This window comes from Galleria mellonella, unplaced genomic scaffold (genome assembly GCF_026898425.1).
Source record: "Galleria mellonella isolate WM207_F2 unplaced genomic scaffold, CSIRO_AGI_GalMel_v1 utg40, whole genome shotgun sequence".
NCBI lineage: Eukaryota > Metazoa > Arthropoda > Insecta > Lepidoptera > Pyralidae > Galleria > Galleria mellonella.
This window is the reverse complement of record NW_026442094.1, coordinates 5,168,034-5,189,228: the sequence shown is the minus strand read 5'-3', so window position 1 is coordinate 5,189,228 and position 21,195 is coordinate 5,168,034. Positions and strand designations below refer to the sequence as shown.

Below are 21,195 nucleotides of genomic sequence, written 5' to 3'. Positions count from 1 at the left end.
TATAAGTTTTCGTGGGCTATAAGAAGCGACGCCTTTTAAAACGATATTAGCAAATTGTCAAACTTCCTTTATTATTTTTATCCAATTTCAAAGCGAAAGAGGTTCTTTAAGTCGACAATATTTTTTTATGACTATTTTCACTAATTACAAACCAATTTTAATCATTCATTATTAGTGTGTGTTGCTACTGTGAAGCAGTTGTGTTTGCATGGCTGTGTTTCAGTTTAGAGGGTGGGATATGGCAGTGAATTTACAGGGTACAGAGGAATAACTGAGTCCTTAGAAATAGCAACGCATGGGTGGTATCATGGACAAAACAGTATACTATGTTATGTCCATGGTACTGCTCATGTCTATAAGTGACGGTTACCACTTTCCATCAGGTGGACCGTCAGCTTGTTTGCCATTCTAAGTTGCATAAAAAACATTCATTATCATATTAATTTGGTGGAGATTGTAATTGTTTACTGTAAATAATCGTAAGTAATTAACTTTTATATTGAAGTATAATAGCTCAGTTTGAGGTCGTTGTTCTTTCTAGGGGAGTGTTCCCCTAGAAAGAACAACGACCTCAAATTAATTGTAGGTTTTCAGTAGATGGAGTTGATTCGGGACTATTCCTTATGGCATGGATGATGATGGCATGATGATGATGATAAGGTGATAGTCTAGGTAAATTATTAAACTAAATGATCACGTTATAAGGTAGTAATATATCTGGTACAAATGGTAAATAACCACGTTACACAAATAATTCAATTCGCATAGTAGGCATCCCTTTTTACCATAACCCCCCTAAGGTATGCTAAAATCTATAATTTTTATTTAAAAGGAAACAACTAAAACCATTTAAATGTATATGTAAAGGAAAAGAATTGATAAAAAAAAATTATTACCTTTAGAAAATTAAATCAACAAAAAGTTAGGGTTATTAAATCAAGCGTGCGCGTGCGCCTCCTATTTTTTTCTAACTTTCACAAAACAACATGGTCGTTTAGTATTTAGACAGACAAATTATAATATCTATGTTTTATTCATGGCTACCGCTTATTAATTTTGCTTAATTAAACCATATCGGTATGTCGGTCAATCAGTGTCGCGGCCTGATGACCGCCGATCGCTCGGTTCGGTCGACTCTTGCTAATTGTGACAGAACGTGACGTTTCAGTTCTTTTTTTAAACGAAGTTTAAAAAATACATTTCTCATCTATTTATTATATGCCAGACTTTATAAGAATTTGTTTTGTACTCGATAAATTTTAAAAGTTTTTAATACTAGTTTTAACGTCTCGAAAGTATAAAATAAAATAATGCCTTTCTATTAGTGAAGTACTACATATATTCTAAAATCAAAATTAAATAATATTATTGTGATTATTGATAAAATTGGCGAATTTTTTAAATCTTAGTAAAGGTAAAAATAAATATTTATAAAACAAATTTATGATATTTATATTTCAATTAGATATATGACCTGAATAGATAGACATATTTGCTTTTTTATACATATTTGTAATAATGCTAGATAAAAACACAAATATGCTGAACCGAAATATCATTTAAACAAGTTAATAGGTCTTTTATGGGTATGGGCATTGAATATTATAACACGATATTTTGGAACCACATTTATTAAATTTAAAGAAACACTTATTATTATACACTAAATGATTACTTAAATGACAAAGGTGCATTGTAAACATTGTATTAGTCGATCATGCGCGGGTTCGTTAACGACCATGTAATTTTAGACGTAGTATATTTAAATAAATATACATAATGTTAACATAGATTTAAAAGAGTAATTGTTGAGTTTCCTGTGGGTTTTTCTCACTAGATAACATTCCGACCTTTGCAGAAGATTCATAAAAAATGATGATTTAAAAGTGTTTCTGTACAAGTCGTACAAGTTGTTTGCGTATATATATATATATATATATATATATATATATATATATATATATATATATATATATATATATATATACGTATATATGTATATTATTTTGTATTATATTTAAGTGGTGCAATTTATTTAATTACTCTTTAAAATTATTAAATAAATAACACTAGTTTTAAGGAATGGCGTTAATAATTATTTACAGAAACAAGAAACAAACACATATTTCTCAGTCTTACATATTGATTTCTGGTAATTACATATCATGTGATATTAACTGCAAGGCAAACCTTCTAAACTAGGTTAAGGTTTGTATCTTAGTTGCAATCTTTTCGAGAAAAATTAATATCTAAGGTTATAACAAATTACAGGAAAAGATCTTTCACTATAAAACTAGACTAGACTAGTGAGCCTGTTGGTTTTGCGTAGAATTTTATCACTTATAAATTAATTGTTTGTTATATATATATATATATATATATATATATATATATATATATATATATATATATATATATATATATATATATATATATATATATATATATATATATATATATAGTAAGAATGTTAGTCGTTAATGTTCTTACGATAAGAAGCTATCTTTTTTTTAAAACCTGGCAGACAGGAAACATATGACCTCGAGTTTCATCAAAAAATCATTTAGGATGAGACTTATGATGATTTATTTGACATAATAAAACCTTTGTGCGTCCCTGAACTAAATGATCGATAAATATATATTTAAGAGTTATAAAGATTATGTTCCATAGAAAAAAATCGATATCAATTTCTGTGAAAACAGTAATTTTAATTTAAAAAGTAAACTATTGAATCGATTTACATAAAATTTCTATGAGACCAATATATAAATATACCTTTTTAGATAAAAAAAAATCTTCCAAATAGATTTATAACTGACGGAGTTATAATGAACATAAAAAATACAACCGAATTGAGAATTTAATTTTAAGCCGACTTCAAAAAGAAAAAGGTTTTTTTTATGGGTGAAAATGGTAATCCCGCCTGTGCTAACGGTATATGCTGACGGAGCACCAGTGAAGAGTGATAGATGAGAATGAAAACAGGCTAGTCAGCCCACCACGATGAATTCATCAGGAATTAACCATGATAGTTTCCAGGGAGAACCGCGAGGAAATCGACCTGGTTGGGTATATTGTTAGCAATGGGATTCTCAGTCTCCATTACTGACAATCCCAAAAGAAAAAGGTTAATAAATATTTCTTCAGAGTTCCTCTTTACAGAAACTAATTGAGGTTACACGCGCCTATTACTAGATTGATAATCACTTATAATAGTCCGCATAAAGTGAACCTAATTACACCTCATGATCAGCTATAATCACTTAAGGTTGAAACATTGTCTCAATGTAATTATTGACTCGATTCAGCCCTAACTTTTTTTATTAAATCCCTTTTTATATTTTCTGTTTAATTCACAAATATTACTAGAGGGAGATTTTGTACAAAAGTTGTTTGCTTGGTTACCTCTGTCCCATTCGTGTTTCAACCGTGAAGCAGTTGTGTTTGCATAGCTATGTGTCGGTTTGAAGGTACTGTACCCTGTAAATTCACACTCATATCCTAGACTGTGAATTTACAGGGTACAGAGGAATAACAACTTAGTTCTCAGGAATAGCAACGCATAGGGAGTATAATGAGCGAAACAGCATACTTTGTTATGTCATATTTTTTTTTATACGACTTAGACTGGCAAACAAGCTGACGGCCCACCTGATGGAGAGTGGTAACCGTCGCCTATAGACATGAGCAGTACCATGCACATAACAGAGTATACTGATTCGCCCATGATACCCCCCATGCGTTGCCATTCCTGAGGACTCAGGTGTTATTCCTCTGTACCCTGTAAATTCACGCCATATCCCACCCTTCAAACCGAAACACAGCCATGCAAACACAACTGCTTTACGGTTGAAACACGAATGGGACAGAGGTACCCAAGCAAACGACTTTTGTACAAAGTCTCCCTCTGGTAAATATATACGTATATTTGCATAAAACTTGTGTCAACGTATTATTTCAATGTTTTATAGGTCTGTAACTGATGCGATTTAGTTTGTATGTTGTCAATGTATGTATTTGTATTGTTGATATGCCTAAATAAATAAATGATAACCTTGGTTTCTAATTAATAGGCTTGGAATATTTCAGATGTCATAAGTGAAATTTCATATGCTACGCCACAATCACACTTCACACTAGATATATCGCAATTCGAAGAGTGCTACAAATCACTTTAAAGTGAAATCGCAGTCTCTGCTTTCGGATTTATTCGTGAAACATCGGCTGCGCTCGGTTAGCAGTGAAATCACAATAGACGGCCGACTAAGCGAGAGCACACTACTACTACGAGACAGACAGAGCGAGTAAAAATAGAGTTTATCACACTCCTTTAAAGTAATTTATCGCACGCTCTTATCATAAAATCATATTTCACTTTTAATGGCAAACAATAACAACGGCGACATTAAGTCATCGTGAGAGAAAAATCACTTTATGTTATTTGTCACTGGTGATATTAAAGTGAATAAAAATAATCATCATCTTCCTACCCTTATCCCAATTATTATTTGGGGTCGGCGTAATATGTTTTTATCCATATTACAAAAGGATTTGGCTTATAGTTTTACGACCGGTCGCCTGCCTGACGTCAACTCTATTTGGGATATAATATAAATAAATAAATAATAAAAATAATAATATCACTAAATAATAATAATGAAGCAATCATATTTAACTACAAAAAAATATAGCAAGTTATAATAGAGCCTCAAATTAAAATTACGACTTGATTTTTTTTAATATCATTAAGAGTCAATGACTTTTAACGATTTCTTTAATATGAAATTAATTAAACGTATCTATTTAGAACTAATTGGATTTTAATTTATTCTATTGTTTACTATACGTACTATAATTAAGATACTACGCAGGTACTATAGCCTCTATAAATGACAATAAACATATAAAACTATTGTGCAATTGTATAACACGAGTGATAAAGAATACAAGTGTTCTAATTTTTTATAGATAATTTCCAAATTCCACCGAACATTAACAACGATATGGTTAGTTAGATCTTTATAATACGTATTATATAGTGTTTTTTTTTAATTGAATTTTTTAATAAATTGAAAGCTAACTTTAGCAACTTAACAATAGAACGCATCGTGTTAGTACTACAGATTCAAAATAATAAGATTACGTTTAATAAAATAAAACTGACTTCAATTGTGGCAAATACAGTTATTTTTATTTAAAAACAAAACTATTAAACAGACTTTGATAAAATTTCTATGAAATCAATCTAAAAGTACATTTCAAATAATAAAAGAATTTTCCAAATCGGCCTATAACTGGAGTTATGAGGTAACAAACATAAAAATACAACCGAATTAAGAACCTACCTCTTTTTGAAGTCAGATGCTTAAATATTAATTTTCTACTTATTTTTCTTTATGAATAATGTTCGATTATTAAAAAGAGATTAATGGTTTTTATTTTACAATCTAGGTTATTCATAGTGTTTTTAAATATCAATTGATGATGTCAACACTTTGTACAATAATCTAATAAAAAGTAACTCTAAATATCATTATATATATATATATATATATATATATATATATATATATATATATATATATATACATTTTATATTATACATTACATATTAATATTTTTTAATTGAATTTACTTATAATCGTATTTTCTAATATTGCTCTCAACTTAGGTTACATGTTTATTTCTATAACTAACAACACAACTTTTAAAATATTTGTAGTCTAGTGTTATTTAATTCATTATAATTGTTACTTCATTTTCTCGCACTGTATAACTATGTTAAAGTAAATGTTGTGAATACCTGTTGTAAATAGGCATGTGTATTAATATTGTATTATATTTAATGTTTGTTATATAGGTTATAATGCAATATGCTGTTGGTGTTTCTTTAAATAAATAAATAAAGAAAGAAACGTCATTACTTATCTGAATAAATACAAACTATTACTATATTCAACAATATTATATTTTTCGACTTTGTAGTCATATCACTAATATTTTCTTTATTAAAATAACTTCAAAAATAACATGTCCTTTTTACCTTCTTCTCAATTCGCTACTATATTGTTTGGAGTTCATTAAACGAAATATATATTTAATCAAATACGCTAAATTTGAACCATAATTTAATAACGATAAGGTTTATTTCAACCCTTTATAATTGTTCACATGATTTTAGACTATTTTTGGCCATAATTACTAGTTAAGTAATATATCTTATATATACAATGGAATTAAACAGTGCACAATTGTTTACAACACTAGTTTCCTTTACACAGGTATAGTTATCATTCAGTTTTCATTATCTTATCCATATTAGCAATTTCTATTAATTTCTTTGTAAATCCCATCATAAATTATCTTATAATAGTTATAACATAAAGTACAGATAGAAATATAAATTATTTATTTAAAAATAATTAAAATATGATTTAATTTTTGTGCAAATATATTTTCAAATTTATGGTTATCTAATCTTTAATTAAACAGACCTATTTACTTTTTTAATTTGTAATTTTTTTTATGAATGCAGGGTTCGAAAAGTTGTTATCTGTTGAGAAGAACCCGCGAGAAACTCAACAGATACTCTTTTAAATCTTTGTTAATATTATGTGTGAAAAATATACTATGTGTAAAATTACATGGTCGATAAAAGCCCGTGCATGATCCACTAACACCATGCACATTTGTCATTCAAATAATTGTTTAGTGTGTAACAGGCTTTGTTCAATACGTGTTTATTAAATACATAATAGACTTATTAAAAAAATAGATCCAAAATTTTCTTCGGTATCTTATTATAACATTTTATGTCCATTCCCATAAAATATCTATTAACATTTTCTAAATGATACTTCGAAACAGCAAGTTTGGATTTGTATCTAGTATTAAGATTATTAAGATCTTTGTTTTAGATACAGTTGAAGATTTCTGCGTATATACATAATGTTGGCGTATATGTATTGCAAAGCTACAGTGAAAATGTAGATATTTGCACAAAAATTAAATTAATTACATTTTTATAATATGCATGTAAATATATATAAGTAGTAGATAGACTACCAGAGGGAGACTTTGTACAAAAGTCAATTGCTTGGGTACCTCTGTCCCATTCGTGTTTCAACCGTGAAGCAGTTGTGTTTACATGGTTGTGTTTCGGTTTGAAGGGTGGGATATGGCGTGAATTTACTGGGTACAGAAGAATAACACCTGAGTCCTCAGGAATGGCAACGCATGGGGGGTATCATGGACGAAACAGTATACTCTGTTATGTCCATGGTACTTTGTCTATAGGCGACGGTTACCACTTTCCATCAGGTAGGCCGTCAGCCGTCATGCCCCATCTAGAAGTAGTTTTCTACTTGCAAAATCCACACAAACAAAGCCGCAGACAAAAACTAGTTTATAATATAAATATTCTATAATATATATATATAAAGATAGCTCCCTATATTTTGAACCTGTATTTAACTCGCAATGTTTATTTGAAATTGGTGTAAGAATTATTTCATTTTTAACACAATATTCTTTTATGCAAGGTGCAATGCATTACTATCTCAGACAGCTTATGCTTTATAAATAAATGAATATGTAAAGGTATAATTTATTCGCATACCATTTCAAGTTATCAGTATTTCTTATAAGTTATTATAATATACAAAGTATAAAGCAATAACAGATAAAATGTCTTCATTACTTTGCAGGAATAACAGTGCGTGTTTCTTGGACAAAATGAGTAGCAAATGATATGAGAATCGTGATCGTACTTCACCTTATCATACTTTTGCCTGTGAAATTTTATTTTAAAAAGTTGTTATAACTTTTTAATATGACTAATAATCAGAATGGTCAAGAGCGCAAACCTGTGAGTCGCAGCAGAGTTATATTATCACAGGTATGTCTTTCATCATCATCATCACGTCAGCTCTTTACTGGTTACTGCTGAACATAAGTCTCCCCCGTGGGGGAGGGGGTTTCCAGTAGTTGCCACACTGCGTGGAGATCGACCTGATAGGGTATATTGATAGCAATGTGGACTAAACTCCCCATTACTAACAATCCCTCCCCCCCTATAATAGAGTATTTGTGCTGTCTATGATAACCTTCATGCATTACCATTCCTGAGGACTATGGTGTTATGTCTCTGTACCTTGTAATTTCATTGGCATATAGATATGCCATCCTTCAAACCGAAACACAGCCATGCAAGCACAACTGCTTCACGGCAGAAACACGAATGGAACATTGGTACCCAAGCAGTCGACTTTTATACAAACTGCCTCTGGTAAAGTAACTTCTTTCAACTTCAATCGTACTAATAATAATAGTACTAATTAGAAAAATTAAGTATACAAAATTAGACGACTGTAAAATAACTTTGAAAAAATTAGAGTTCTCGAAACATCTTTTTTTTTACCAAATTTCAACCAATTCACTCGTATGTTTTTTTTTCTTTTGTTACCATATAACTCCATCAATTTTAAACATATTTAAAAAATCTTTTTTTTTTTTGAAAGGATGTACAGATTACTTACAGATTGGTCCTATAAAATTTTTATCCAAATTAGTTGGGTAGTTTAGTTTTTTTAGGACTCTATCATTAACTATAAGTTCAAAAATTATGTGCTTGTAATGGTACATAATTTATCTACATATCTAATTTAATAATTAACTTCAGGTGTTGGCATGCCTCGCGCTGGACTTCCTTCTGATTGGACTGGGGATGTCGATCAGCTTTGTGACAATGGTGCTACCTGACGTATTGGATGCCAAGGAAGGAGTTAGCATTACCAAAAAACAGGCTTCCTGGTTCGGTCAGTACTGTATTTTATAAATATTACATTCTTGTTATAATATTATACTACTCGTATAAATGACAAAGTTTGAAATGATGGATAAATGCATTAAAATGAAATTTGGTACACAAGTAGGTTATATCCTAACGTAGCATATAGGATACTTTATGTACTGATTTACGTGAGCGATACAACTAATTATTGATGTTTTTATACTTAATAAAATTGAAATTGTAAATTAAATATTTTATTCGACCATATATATACATATATATATTGATTGAATGTTTAATGAGTATTTCTATGGAAATTTTAACAAAATCCTGTTACCATTTTATTTCGAATTTAACTTTGTGAGTGGGAACTTGTTCCTATTACTTCTACAAGGGAGTTATGTGAAGGACTAAGGACCCCATTGTTAGCAATATACTCTATTAAATTATATTAGCTTATGTACTGTCCTTTTTAGAAACCATCGCGGTTATCATATCAGCCTTTAACTGTCCACTGCTGAACATAATAACATAACTAAGGGCTCCCCCTTAGGGTGTTTTGTCAGTAGTTTCCACGCTTGGCAGGCGAATTGGCAACCACAATCAGTCTTTAAAAGGGACGTTGCTACCCATCCCTCGCCCTCCCTTAGTCGGCTCTTACGATACCCACGGGAAAGGTATGGTTGGCCTAGTCTATGCCGGGGCCACACGGCCATCGCGGTTAATTACTTGGAGTATTTCTCACGATGGACTTCATATTCACTTATCAGCTCTCACTAGTGCTCCGCCAGCGTATACCGATAGCTTAGGATTACCATTTCAATATTATAAAAGTGGTTTACCTTGTAAAAATAAGTGCCAAATCCCACCAAATACAGGCAATCTATAGCATCAACGATTATTTAATACACAATAACAGCAGTTTTGAAATTTTATAAGATCTAGTCTATAAAATGATTAAGGTAAACACATTTAATACCACCGTAATATTTGTTCAGAGTTTAGTGACTGGTTACCTGAGATTAATTTGCGATAACTTAGAAGATAACCTAATTGAGTAAGAAAAGTGATTCTTGTTGTATGAATAACAAAATTGGAACATTGTTCACTCATACATGTATTAACTGTTAATCCCTCAGTTATTTTACTTATTATTTTACGTAACATTATGTCTGTAAATGAATATAAATACGTGAAATAAAACTATGAAAAATAAGATAATAAAATTATTAAATTATAAATTGATAAGATATTGTGTAATATACACACTGAAAACGTCAAAATAACAGCGACATCTGTTTTTTAATTCATCAAAACGTTTCAAAATAATTAAAACTTATGATTATTTTTAAACCTATATTAAATATACAACTAGATAATTAATTAGAGAATTTAATTAACGTTAACCTAACACCGGTATGAGGTAAGTATTATACTCGCCCCGAAAAAGACTTTTGGAATCAAAACAATTGTTGGAAACGACAAACATAGTACAATTTCCAATAAAAAAAGTTAACCTCGATATAGGCAGACATTCAATAAATATATTTAGACGTCTTACTACAAAAGCGTGTCTGTCACCTGTTTATGTCTAATCAAAAAATTATCTGTCTATTAAAAATAAAAATAATAATAAAATTTATTAAGGTAACATATAGATTTTGGTGTACAAAATTCCAAATGAAGTTTATTTAACCAGTATTTTAAATTATTTTTATAGTATGATCCAGGAAGTTCATTAAAATCTCGTTCTACAATTACATATATAAATAGTTATTAAATGACTGAGAAATGTGTTAGGTTCATATATTTTAACGCGGGACGACTGTGGCCTCTCTATATTTATTATATTTATTTTTGTGTTTGAATCTTTTACATAAACAAGAAGTAGATAGGTAAGTAGGTATGTGTGAATATAGAATAATCTAATGATAAGGTATGATGTAACAAAAACTATACGATACGGCTTAGATAGACGTTCAAATGTTTTGTTATAAACGTCAATAGTAGTGACAATTTTTCTGTTTTTTTTTTTATAGAAAATGGAATGATTACCCAGGTGAGGATGAAACAGGTCAATTGACCCACAGTGACGAATTCATAATATTTTAAACAAGATGGTTTCCAGAGGAAAGAAATAAATATATATATATATATATATATATATATATATATATATATATAAAGTCTGATAAACACACCAGATTTATTCGTTATAATTATATTTGATTTGTTTTAATTATATAATTTTATTAGAGGGAGACTTTGTACAAAAGTCGTTTGCTTGGGCACCTCTGTCCCATTCGTGTTTCTACCGAGTAGCAGTTCTGTTTGCGTGGCTGTGTATCTGTTTGAAGAGTGGGATATAGCAGTGAATTTATAAGGTACAGTGGAATAACACCTGAGTCCTCAGAAATGGAAACGCATAGTATACTCTCTTATGTCCATGTTACTGCTCATGTCTATAGGCGACGATTACCACTTTCCATCAGGTGGGCCGTTAGCTTGTTTGCCATTCTAAGTTGTATAATATATATACTACTATAGTAGTTTGTGTTCAAACAAACTTATTATTTATATAGTGCTTAAATCTAATTTTACTTGAATAATTTTTTTTTTCTTTTTTTACCTACATAGGCATCTATGACTTTTTATCCAGTCTGTCTGTTTGTTTGTACAATAAAAACATTTATATTAATGAGTATGACTATTTGTTTAGATAGTTTCTATATATTCTTACTAGTATTGTAATAATAAATGTGGTGTTTGTTACCTTATAAGGGCATAACGGTTTAACCAATCACTAAGAAATTTGATGCATATATGTAAGGGATGGAAAAGGAGATATAGTTTTTTTATCCTGGTCAGTAAACATATCCTGGTCACGCGGACGAAGTCGCGGGTAAAAGCCAATAATATACCTAATGCATGAAAAACATTTAATTATTATCTAATATCTAAAGCAATAAAATAAAACTCTACTCAGTTTGAAACAAGATGGCGCTGTGCAGTATGTCCAGAGGTAATTATTACTTACTAGCGTTTACTCGCGACTTCGTCCACTTGACCGGAATAAAAATTAGCCTGTATCTTTTTTTTCTGCAATTTAAAATGACAAACAAGCTGACCGTCCACCTGATGGAAAGTAGTAACCGTCGCTATCTTACTCCATCCCATATCCCTGTATATTAAATTTAATTGGAATTAGTTAAACTTTTAAGGCGTTAAGTGGTAAGAAACAAACAAACTCACTTTCTCATTATATAATATAATATTCTCATTATAAATATTTCTCATAATATTAGTAAAGATTTTAGTTATTAATATTGGAACATACATTTAAATTCCAGAAATATCACGCAATACAGTAAATACTGCACGAATGTGAACTGTTACCCATATCACAATACAACACGCGAAGTATACAGTTATAGTTACAAGTAATTCTAACTTATACAGGGTTTTTTTTGATAGGTGAAAATGGAATGGCAACCCCGCCCGCGCTAACGGGATACGCTGGCGGAGCACCAGTGAAGGGTGATAGATGAGAATGAAAACAGGCCAGTTAGCCCATCATGATGAATTCATCAGAAATTAACCATGATAGTTTCCAGGGGGAACCACGAGGAGGTCGACCTGGTTGGGTATATAGCTAGCAATGGTATTCTTAGTCTCCATTACTAACAATCCCTTTCCCCCCTATACAGAGTTATTGTCAAGAGCAGTTATTAGAAGCTTGTTAAATACTATGGAAACCGCAAGATGTGTAGTATAGAAGTAACATGACACCTAGGGGAAAGTTAGTAGTGGAAATCTAACAGCCCCATTGCTAGCAATATACTTTATCTGGTCGACCTTCACCCGGTTTTCCCCTGGAAACCATCTTGATTAAAATGTTATGAATTCGTCACTGTGGGTCAATTGACCTGTTTCATCCTCACCTATCAGTCACTGGTGCCCCGTCATTGTATATCGATAGCACAAGCGGGGCAATCATTCCATTATCACCCATTAAAAAATAAAACAGAACACCCGTTCATGCAGTGGATGTAGACTTATTTAGATCCGCTTTGTTTCTCTAACAATTAACACAGGCGCTTCGCAATCATTATGTATCAATAGTCCATAACTAACTTCATTTTGCGGTTTCTTTCGTGAAAAAATCACTATAGTAAAATAAAACTTAGATTCGTTATGAACGGAAAGGCTTTGGTGATGTTTTAAGAGGGCCACTGCTGGCTATCATTCAACCATTAAATTCCCTTAGTCACCTCGGGACAGGAAGGGTTGGCCCATTCTCTGCCAGGACTATACAGCAATGTGACTACATGTCGTACTATAAAAAAAAAATCTATAATGGAAACTAGTAATCCCACAACTAATAGATCCTGTCAGCTCGTTCTCTGCTAACTATACTAAGAATAATATAATTTGTTATGAGCAAAGTTGTTTTTTTAAACAGATAGATAAATAAATACTCTTTATTGCTTCCTCCATAAGATTACAATAGAAAATGTATTATAAATATAAACAATTACAAGAAAATATTACACTAAGAAAACAATAAGCGGCCTAATCGCTAAGAGCGATCTCTTCCTTACTTTTAGAAGGAGAAGAGTAATTATAAATAGTTTAACAATATATATACAAATACATAAATACATTGGTTATTACAAAAATAAAAATTAAAAAGAGTTTGAGTATCCTAATCAGACACAAATTACGAATATTACAACTTGCTCATAAAGAAGTCCTTAGTTTTTCATTTAAAACTGGGTAGGTACTGTATAATTTGTATAGAAGTTGGTAGACTATTTCATAGTCGAACAGTTTGCACACTAAACGATTTGTCATAAAAGATTCTGAAATATACTGCAAAATGAGCAACTTTATTTATATTCAGTGCATTACTATTTTACAGGAAGCATGGCTTTTCTATGCCAACCTTTCGGCAGTCTATTTTCGGGTCCACTGCTGGACTACTTCGGTCGAAAGCGAGCTCTATTCCTCGTGAACATACCGCACGTTATTGCATGGCTACTGATGCACTACGCATGGGATGTGCCGTCACTCTTCATTGCAAATGCCCTTCTCGGCATTGGAACCGGTATTATGGAAGCACCATCTATTACGTATGTTGGTGAAGTAAGGTATTCATTTGTTTAAATTTGATCTTATCAACCTGCCTACCAGATGAAGTGTATACACACACCTGATCATAGATACCTTTCTGTCTGTATTTCAAACCGCAAAGCAGCAGTACTTGCATGCTATATTTCGTAATACAGGGTAGGATATAACAATGAAATTACAGGGTACTGCAGGAAAGTACAGAAGCATAAGACCATGGTCCTCAAGAATGGCAACACATGAGCGTTACCATGGACATCATCATCATCATATTGTGATGTCCATGCTGTTCATGTCTATAAGCAACAGTTACAACTTTCGATCTGGTGAACCTCAAATTTTTCATGTGACCACACCATTTTGAAAAACCACAGGGATCATTCTGATCTATGAATGCAATCACCCGAAATGAGATTTTTCTACTTTGTGAGTAGACTGCACTATGCCAGCTTATCTGGCAATACGCTCATTGTTTTCTCACTGTGATCATTTCTTGTAATTGTTTATATCTATAATAAGTTTACTATTATTATACACACACCACATAAACTACACACACACGCATTCACACACACTCATTCATAATACTTATTTATACATGTGTATTGGTGGTAAGATCTTAAAAAAAAAAACAAAAATCATAAGAATTGCATTATATAAATTAGTTTCACAATTGTCAGTACTGCTAAAAAGCCTATGTTTAATATCTATATGCATGTATATGATAACACGAATACTGCTTCCTACAGGACAGGCTCAGCCTAGTGTAGGAAGCAATGATAAATTCTGTGCTAATACAAACATACTTTGTTAAATAAATATATCTTATCTTATCTTTTATAAGCTTTTGGAGGAAACAATAAAGAGTATCTATCTATTTAAATATTATAAAAAAAAAATGGAAATATCTACTGCGGTTTCCTTAGGTTTTTCAGCTTGTATGTAAGTACCACGGTAATACTTATATACTGTTTTAGTTTTTTTATGAATCAAAAGTCTATCTCTGAGAGATTATAATCATTTATAAATCACACAACAATGATAAACAACCTTATCTTTACTTCGCCTCTCGAAATCTGATCGTACTATTTCGTTTCCTTTAAACACACCGTTACTATCTGGACGATAGAATAAATCTGATAATATATTTCCTCATTATACATTTGTACGGAATTCCCTAGATCATATTTAAAGGAAACTCATTGTTGGAACAATAATAATCTCATATTTTATGCAATAAAATGTCCAAAGTAAAGTTGACGAATTGTTGAACAGTATGATTCAGAGTTATTGTGTATATGTATATAAAATTTTGCTTAGTGACTAATGACGTTTGGAATTTAGATCTTCTTTCTTCAACTTTCTTTTCAACCGACTTTAAATAGTAAGAGATTCATATTCTATACATACATTATATATATATATATATATTATATATATATACTCAATTTGGTTGTATGTTTTATGTTTGTTATTTTAATACACCGTTATTTATAAACCGATTTGGATTTTTTTTTATTTTAAATACAAATTGAAATCATTTATTGCACGACTCCTATAGTCATACATTAGATGAAAGTATTTTTTACGAGTCCATTTTTTTCTCTAAAAGGATAGAAATTTTATTAAATTTAATTCAATGGTCTAATTTCAAATTAAAATAACTGGTTATACCATGATTGAAATCAATATTTTGTGGTAAAACAGAGTCTCAATTATTATTTAGAGAGGAGAAATAAAAAGAGAAGTAAAAAAAGAAATCATCAAGGTGTTTAGAAGTCCTAATTTTTTTTCTGTTATTCCTTTCAGTGACCCATCACTCCGAGGCTTGCTCACGACTCTGACAAATGGTTTCACCTCTGCAGGCATCTTCGTCGCTTACTTGCTAGGAACTGTGTTACCTTGGAGACAAGCTGCGCTGGTCGCTCTCACAGTTCCTTTACTAACCATGCTGCTAGTCTTGCTTGTATGTTATTCATATTTTTATGTAAATTAAGTATAAAGGGCAAGATATAATTATTATCTTAATTATTAGGATAAAGGTGTTTTTTAGAAATAGAATAATCCCACCAACGTTACTGGTATACACTGGCGAAGCGCCAATTAAGAATGATAGATGAGGACGCAGTTAAGTCAGTTAGTACGTTGTAATGAGTTTATCAGTAAGTAACCACGTTGGTTTATATAAGATTCGATGGGGATACTAAACCTTATTGTTAATAATTCCCTCTCCCATGATAAAATAGGTAATATAAACCCTCGCACATAAAAAAAATATAAGCTATGAAATATTTTATCAGTGCGGTTTTTTTAAACCCCGATATGCCTAGCTATATTACTATATATATTATACTTGTAAACATTTGGTTGAAAATGTACATAAAGTAAACGGTCCCTTATTAAAAGATTTTGCAATACGTAATTTTAGTGATTAGTTTTAGAAATTATTACCTAACAAATATACTCAATGTAATTCGTTTTAGGTACCAGAAACTCCCGTTTGGTTATTGTCAAAAGGTCGTAAAAAGGAAGCACTACAATCGCTTTGTCGACTCAGAGGTTGGGTAAAGCCAGAAGATGTCAAAGAAGAATTTGATAAATTAATTCAATATGGTGATCAAATTCAACAATGTATGATTTGTATCAAGGAACAAAAAAGTGAAACAACAAATTGCGAACATTCCAGAATGAATATCTTCCAAAAGATTAAATATAAAGTTAAATATATATTACTAGTCAAAGAAACGACAAAGCCACTGTTACTAGTGATGGCATATTTCTTATTTCATTCAATGAGTGGATTTATGGCAATTAGACCAAATATGGTAAATTTTTGTAAAGCTTTAGGCATGAAATACGACTCTAAAGTCATTGTGGTAAGCATACAATTTCTAAATAATATGTAAAAAAAAACTAGTTTTTACTCGCGGTTTCGTCTACGATTGAGGTCTGTTGATAAACCGAGATACAATGCAACGTCTCTAGCCCAAATATAATGTGACTTCTACATTTTAAAACGCTCCATGGATATGGTATAAGTAAGAATTATCATACTAACAAAATGACAGTTAAAATTTATAAATAAAAAAACAATGATCTACGTTTTAGGTGATAATTTTAGGTAAAATAGGAAAGGTCGTTGAAAGATTTTTTTTTATTCAACTTAGAATGGCAAACAAGCTGACGGCCCACCTGATGGAAAGTGGTAACCGTCGCCTATAGACATGAGCAGTACCATGGACATAACAGAGTATACTGTTTCGCCCATGATACCCTCCATGCGTTGCCATTCCTGAGGACTCAGGTGTTATTCCTCTGTACCCAGTAAATTCACGCCAAGTTTTAAGACTGATTACTAGGCATGGATAATATGATATCAATTTGATATCTATATATTGGGTTTCTCTGGACATTGATGACAGAATAAAGGTCATCACTCACTTCGATATCGTCCATATCTTCGAATATATTAAAAAAAAAATAAAAAAATTATATTCATCTAATGAACATAGGCCTCCCCCATAAGAAAGGGTTTGCCAGTAGTTGCCACGCTTGACAAGTTGACAACCGCAGATAGACTTTGGTGATGTTTTAAGAGGAACGCTACTGCTCATCCCTTGACCATTTAGTTCCCTTGTCGCCTCTCACACCACCTATGGGAAAGAAAAGCGTAGCTAATTCTATGTCGGGACCACGCAATATTATTTTATACCATAAATTCAAATTATATAAATTTAAAAATTAATCAATAATTATATCAATAAGTTGTCATTTTTACTTCAGGTTTTCGTCGGAGCTGCATTAATACCAATAAATTTCGTGGCAGCTATTATAATCAAATATATTGGCAAGAGAAAATTGATTCTTAGCGCGCTTCTCTGCAACGCCCTCTGCTGTCTCGCCATTAGCATCTATGCTGCCACGAGTCTAGCACCAGATGTGTGCTCATATGAGCTAAATACGTTTCCAAAAAATGAAGATATTTTACCACTCGTGCTACTTATACTGTTAGTCTTTTTTAACAGCTTGGGAATTCCCTGGGTGCTGTTATCTGAAGTCTTCTCTTTCAGGTAATCAAATCCAATATCAGATAATTTACTTGTGAAACACATAATTATGATCTGATGACCTGTTATACAGGTTTTAATCTAGCTGAGCACCAGACTCTTACAAACAAATGTCAAATTTTGCGTTTTACTACCTTTTGAAACTTTTGTAACTGCTGCAATAAAAGACCTAATAATAAATACATAAAAAATTAAGAATATACATGCATATCAATGATAAAACTTAACAAATATTTTTACATTTTACACAATTTTAATTTTTTTATTTATTCCAATTAACATAATTAACTATTAATTAAGTCGGACAATTTTAATAATTACATATTTATAAAAGTTTGTTAAGATGTTTATATGTTTGTTACTCAATCAAGCTTAAACGGCTGAATGGATTTGAATTTGGTACAATTTTGGTACACGAACATGTTACATATTAAATTAACAAATGGGGTACTTTATGTATTGATTCACATGGGTAAAGCCACGGTAACAGCTATTACGATAATTATATACATATTTTGGGGTAATATAATGATTAAAAGTGACCATCGTTTATAAATATTAACATTAATATAATCAGGAAAGATATTGTTTTGTTCTTGGTACTTCTTAGATACAAATAACCATATTTTCTTTTGTTTTTTTTTCAATTTTTATTATTTATTTATTGATTTTTGTTTTATTTTATAATGCCTCTTGTGTCAATGTTTACAGTGTTTTTTTTTTACTTTTAAACTGAAATATTATTATGTATCTCTTAATCTATGATATAAATTACTTGCTTTTATCCTCAACTAAGTCCATGTAGCCGGGATATATTTTTTACTGACCGGGATAAAAAAATAGCCTATATTCTTTTCCATCAGTACGTGTACAAGCCGTTAAGGAACTATAAGATAACAAACAAACAAACTCACTTTCACATTTATGATATTAGTAACCATGTATGTCACAGCACTTATAAATTCTAACATATTACTTTTGTAAAATATTAATGTAGTAGTGCTTGCTAAAATAAGCTAATTACATCTACTTCAGTTTTTTATTTTTTATTTAAAGTCATAAATTATATTATTGCAGGAGTCGCGGTATCGCCACCAGTATTGCAGCTGCTTATAGCTATGTTGTATATTTTGTTGCAACGAAAACCAATTACAACTTGGAGACATTATTCCACCTTAGTGGTACATTTGCCTTCTACGCAGCATTCGGTATAGCCGGCACTATATATTTATACCTGTTCTTACCTGAGACTGAGCGTAAATCTTTGGCAGAAATAGAAGCATACTTTAAAGGGAATAAAAGGGTGTATGCTGACGATTGTTTAATTAATTCATTTAGAAAGAAACCAAAAGACAATCAAGATGCAGATAAACCAATGCTAGTCAATTGAAAAATAAAATATTATAATACAAAAATATTGCATTATTTATCAATTAATTACATTATTATTGTAAATGGAGGCTAAGAAGAAAAAATTGAATTAAAAATTAATTAAGAATTGAATTAAGAAGAAGAAAGATTTCTTGAAGGTCGCCAACGCGCACGTGGCATCTTTAGTCTTGCAGGCGTCCATAGGCTACAGTGATCGTTTACCAGCAGACAGGCTGTATGCTTGTTTATCACTTTTGTGGTATAAAAATATATATAAAAAAAATAAGAAAGAAAAAAAGAAAGAAACAATCAGTATTAAGGCTTGAATTATAGTTTTATATAAAGTTTTACTCTTTTAAAACAAACAAATGGAAATCTCTAAATATGTAGATTTAATTTAGCCAAAACCTCTTAACTCGTACATGGCACTATATGATGTCTGATTCGCCTTTTACAATATCTAGACGTATTAAAGTTAAAACCTTATTTGTTTATAGGATTACCAACATAAGATACAGCGAAGCATTTCAATATAATCCACATTAGGGCTAACTGTTCTTACATTTAGGTAAAGGTAACCACGGCATGCTTTATGTTCGAGACACATTAAAATTGAATTAAATTATTAAAAGTTATCAAATAAATAAAAATATTAATTATATACACATATAATGGAACTTATGATAAAATCATTTCAATTTAAATTAAATTATAAATAAATAAAACACAATGGCGAGGTAATCAACTTTTTAATTTAAACATGAACTATCAAAGTGAATATCAAGTTCAGGTTTGGATTTGGTATTTGGTTTACATTAAAATTTTGTGCATCAATTTCAAACAATATCTTCAATACGAGACCGTAATACCGTTCTAATTAAATTTCATTATTTCTAAAGGGAATGGTATTTTTCTGAAGTAGATTCTAATCATCATCATTATCATATTACAATAATCTATTCACTGCTGAACGTAGGCCTGTCCCATAGGCTGCCATAAGCAATGGTCCTGAGCTACCTGTGTCCACTGGCACAGTACAAAGTCGCAACTTAAGAACCTTTCTTCCTTATCGGCGGAACCGACGTTTTACCCATTGCCACTTCAACTTGCGTATCCTTTGGACTATGCTGGTCACTTTGGTTCTTTTGTGGAACTAGATTGTAATAAATTCTATTGAATATTAAATTAAAGATCCCATTTCCATTGAGATTAGGTTATATATAGATATCTATAGATATCTCAGAATAAACTAAGATGCATGCATTGCCGTTCTACAGGACTATAAGCCCATGTCCTGTAATTTTCTGTATATACTATTTAGTAAAATATCTAAGCATAATGTCATAAAGTATTACAAATACTTACATTGCAGCATGAAATAAAAACGATACAAAAACGTAAGTTACGACTAATACTACGAGCGATTAATCACTGTAGAAAACACAATGAAATCATCTGCAAATAATCTTTATATTAGGCCATAATGATAACTCTAATCTAAAGTTATATAGACTGTTAACATTCAACCTAATAGAAAATGGTAATTTATTAGCCAAAGGCATATTAGTACAGGAAAAATAGATCGAAAATGGAATATTTTTTTAATTAACAGAACCTAAAGCGACTATTATAAAACGAATTATTATTTTTTTATTTATAAACCACTTAGCAGACCAAGGAAACAAAGTTATTCCAAGTATTGATTTTATAAAATGAAATTAAGAAAAATACTAAACAAAAAATTCAATTACACTAAAGCCATAGAGACTAATACTCCTTCTTAGTATACATATGGAGAAAGGGAATTCGCCTGTACTTTAAAAGGTATATAAA

At 30.8% G+C, this 21,195-nt stretch overlaps 1 protein-coding gene across 2 annotated transcripts; it reads left to right on the top strand.

The window, feature by feature from the left end:
• Positions 1 to 4,903: 4,903 nt before the first annotated feature.
• LOC113520409 (facilitated trehalose transporter Tret1-like) lies at positions 4,904 to 20,080 on the top strand. Of its 2 annotated transcripts, none has more exons than XM_052898137.1 (8): positions 4,904 to 5,009; positions 7,710 to 7,900; positions 8,684 to 8,819; positions 13,716 to 13,926; positions 15,734 to 15,890; positions 16,408 to 16,800; positions 17,708 to 17,994; positions 19,069 to 20,080. In XM_052898137.1, exons 2-8 carry the CDS (start codon positions 7,835 to 7,837, stop codon positions 19,379 to 19,381), a joined length of 1,563 nt encoding a protein of 520 aa, XP_052754097.1. In that variant the 5' UTR covers positions 4,904 to 5,009; positions 7,710 to 7,834; the 3' UTR covers positions 19,382 to 20,080. The 2 variants fall into 2 exon arrangements, with proteins under 2 accessions (XP_052754097.1, XP_052754096.1); XM_052898136.1 differs by having other exon boundaries at positions 13,716 to 13,944; positions 19,069 to 20,076.
• The last annotated feature ends 1,115 nt before the right edge of the window (positions 20,081 to 21,195 follow it).

Excerpts from the sequence above, each read along its gene's own strand:
- LOC113520409 (XM_052898136.1), top strand. The coding sequence starts at position 7,835 with ATGACTAATAATCAGAATGGTCAAGAGCGCAAACCTGTGAGTCGCAGC. Across the intron at positions 7,901-8,683 it reads GCAGAGTTATATTATCACAG|GTGTTGGCATGCCTCGCGCT; the intron begins GTATGTCTTTCA and ends AATTAACTTCAG. Across the intron at positions 16,801-17,707 it reads ACGACTCTAAAGTCATTGTG|GTTTTCGTCGGAGCTGCATT; the intron begins GTAAGCATACAA and ends TTTTTACTTCAG.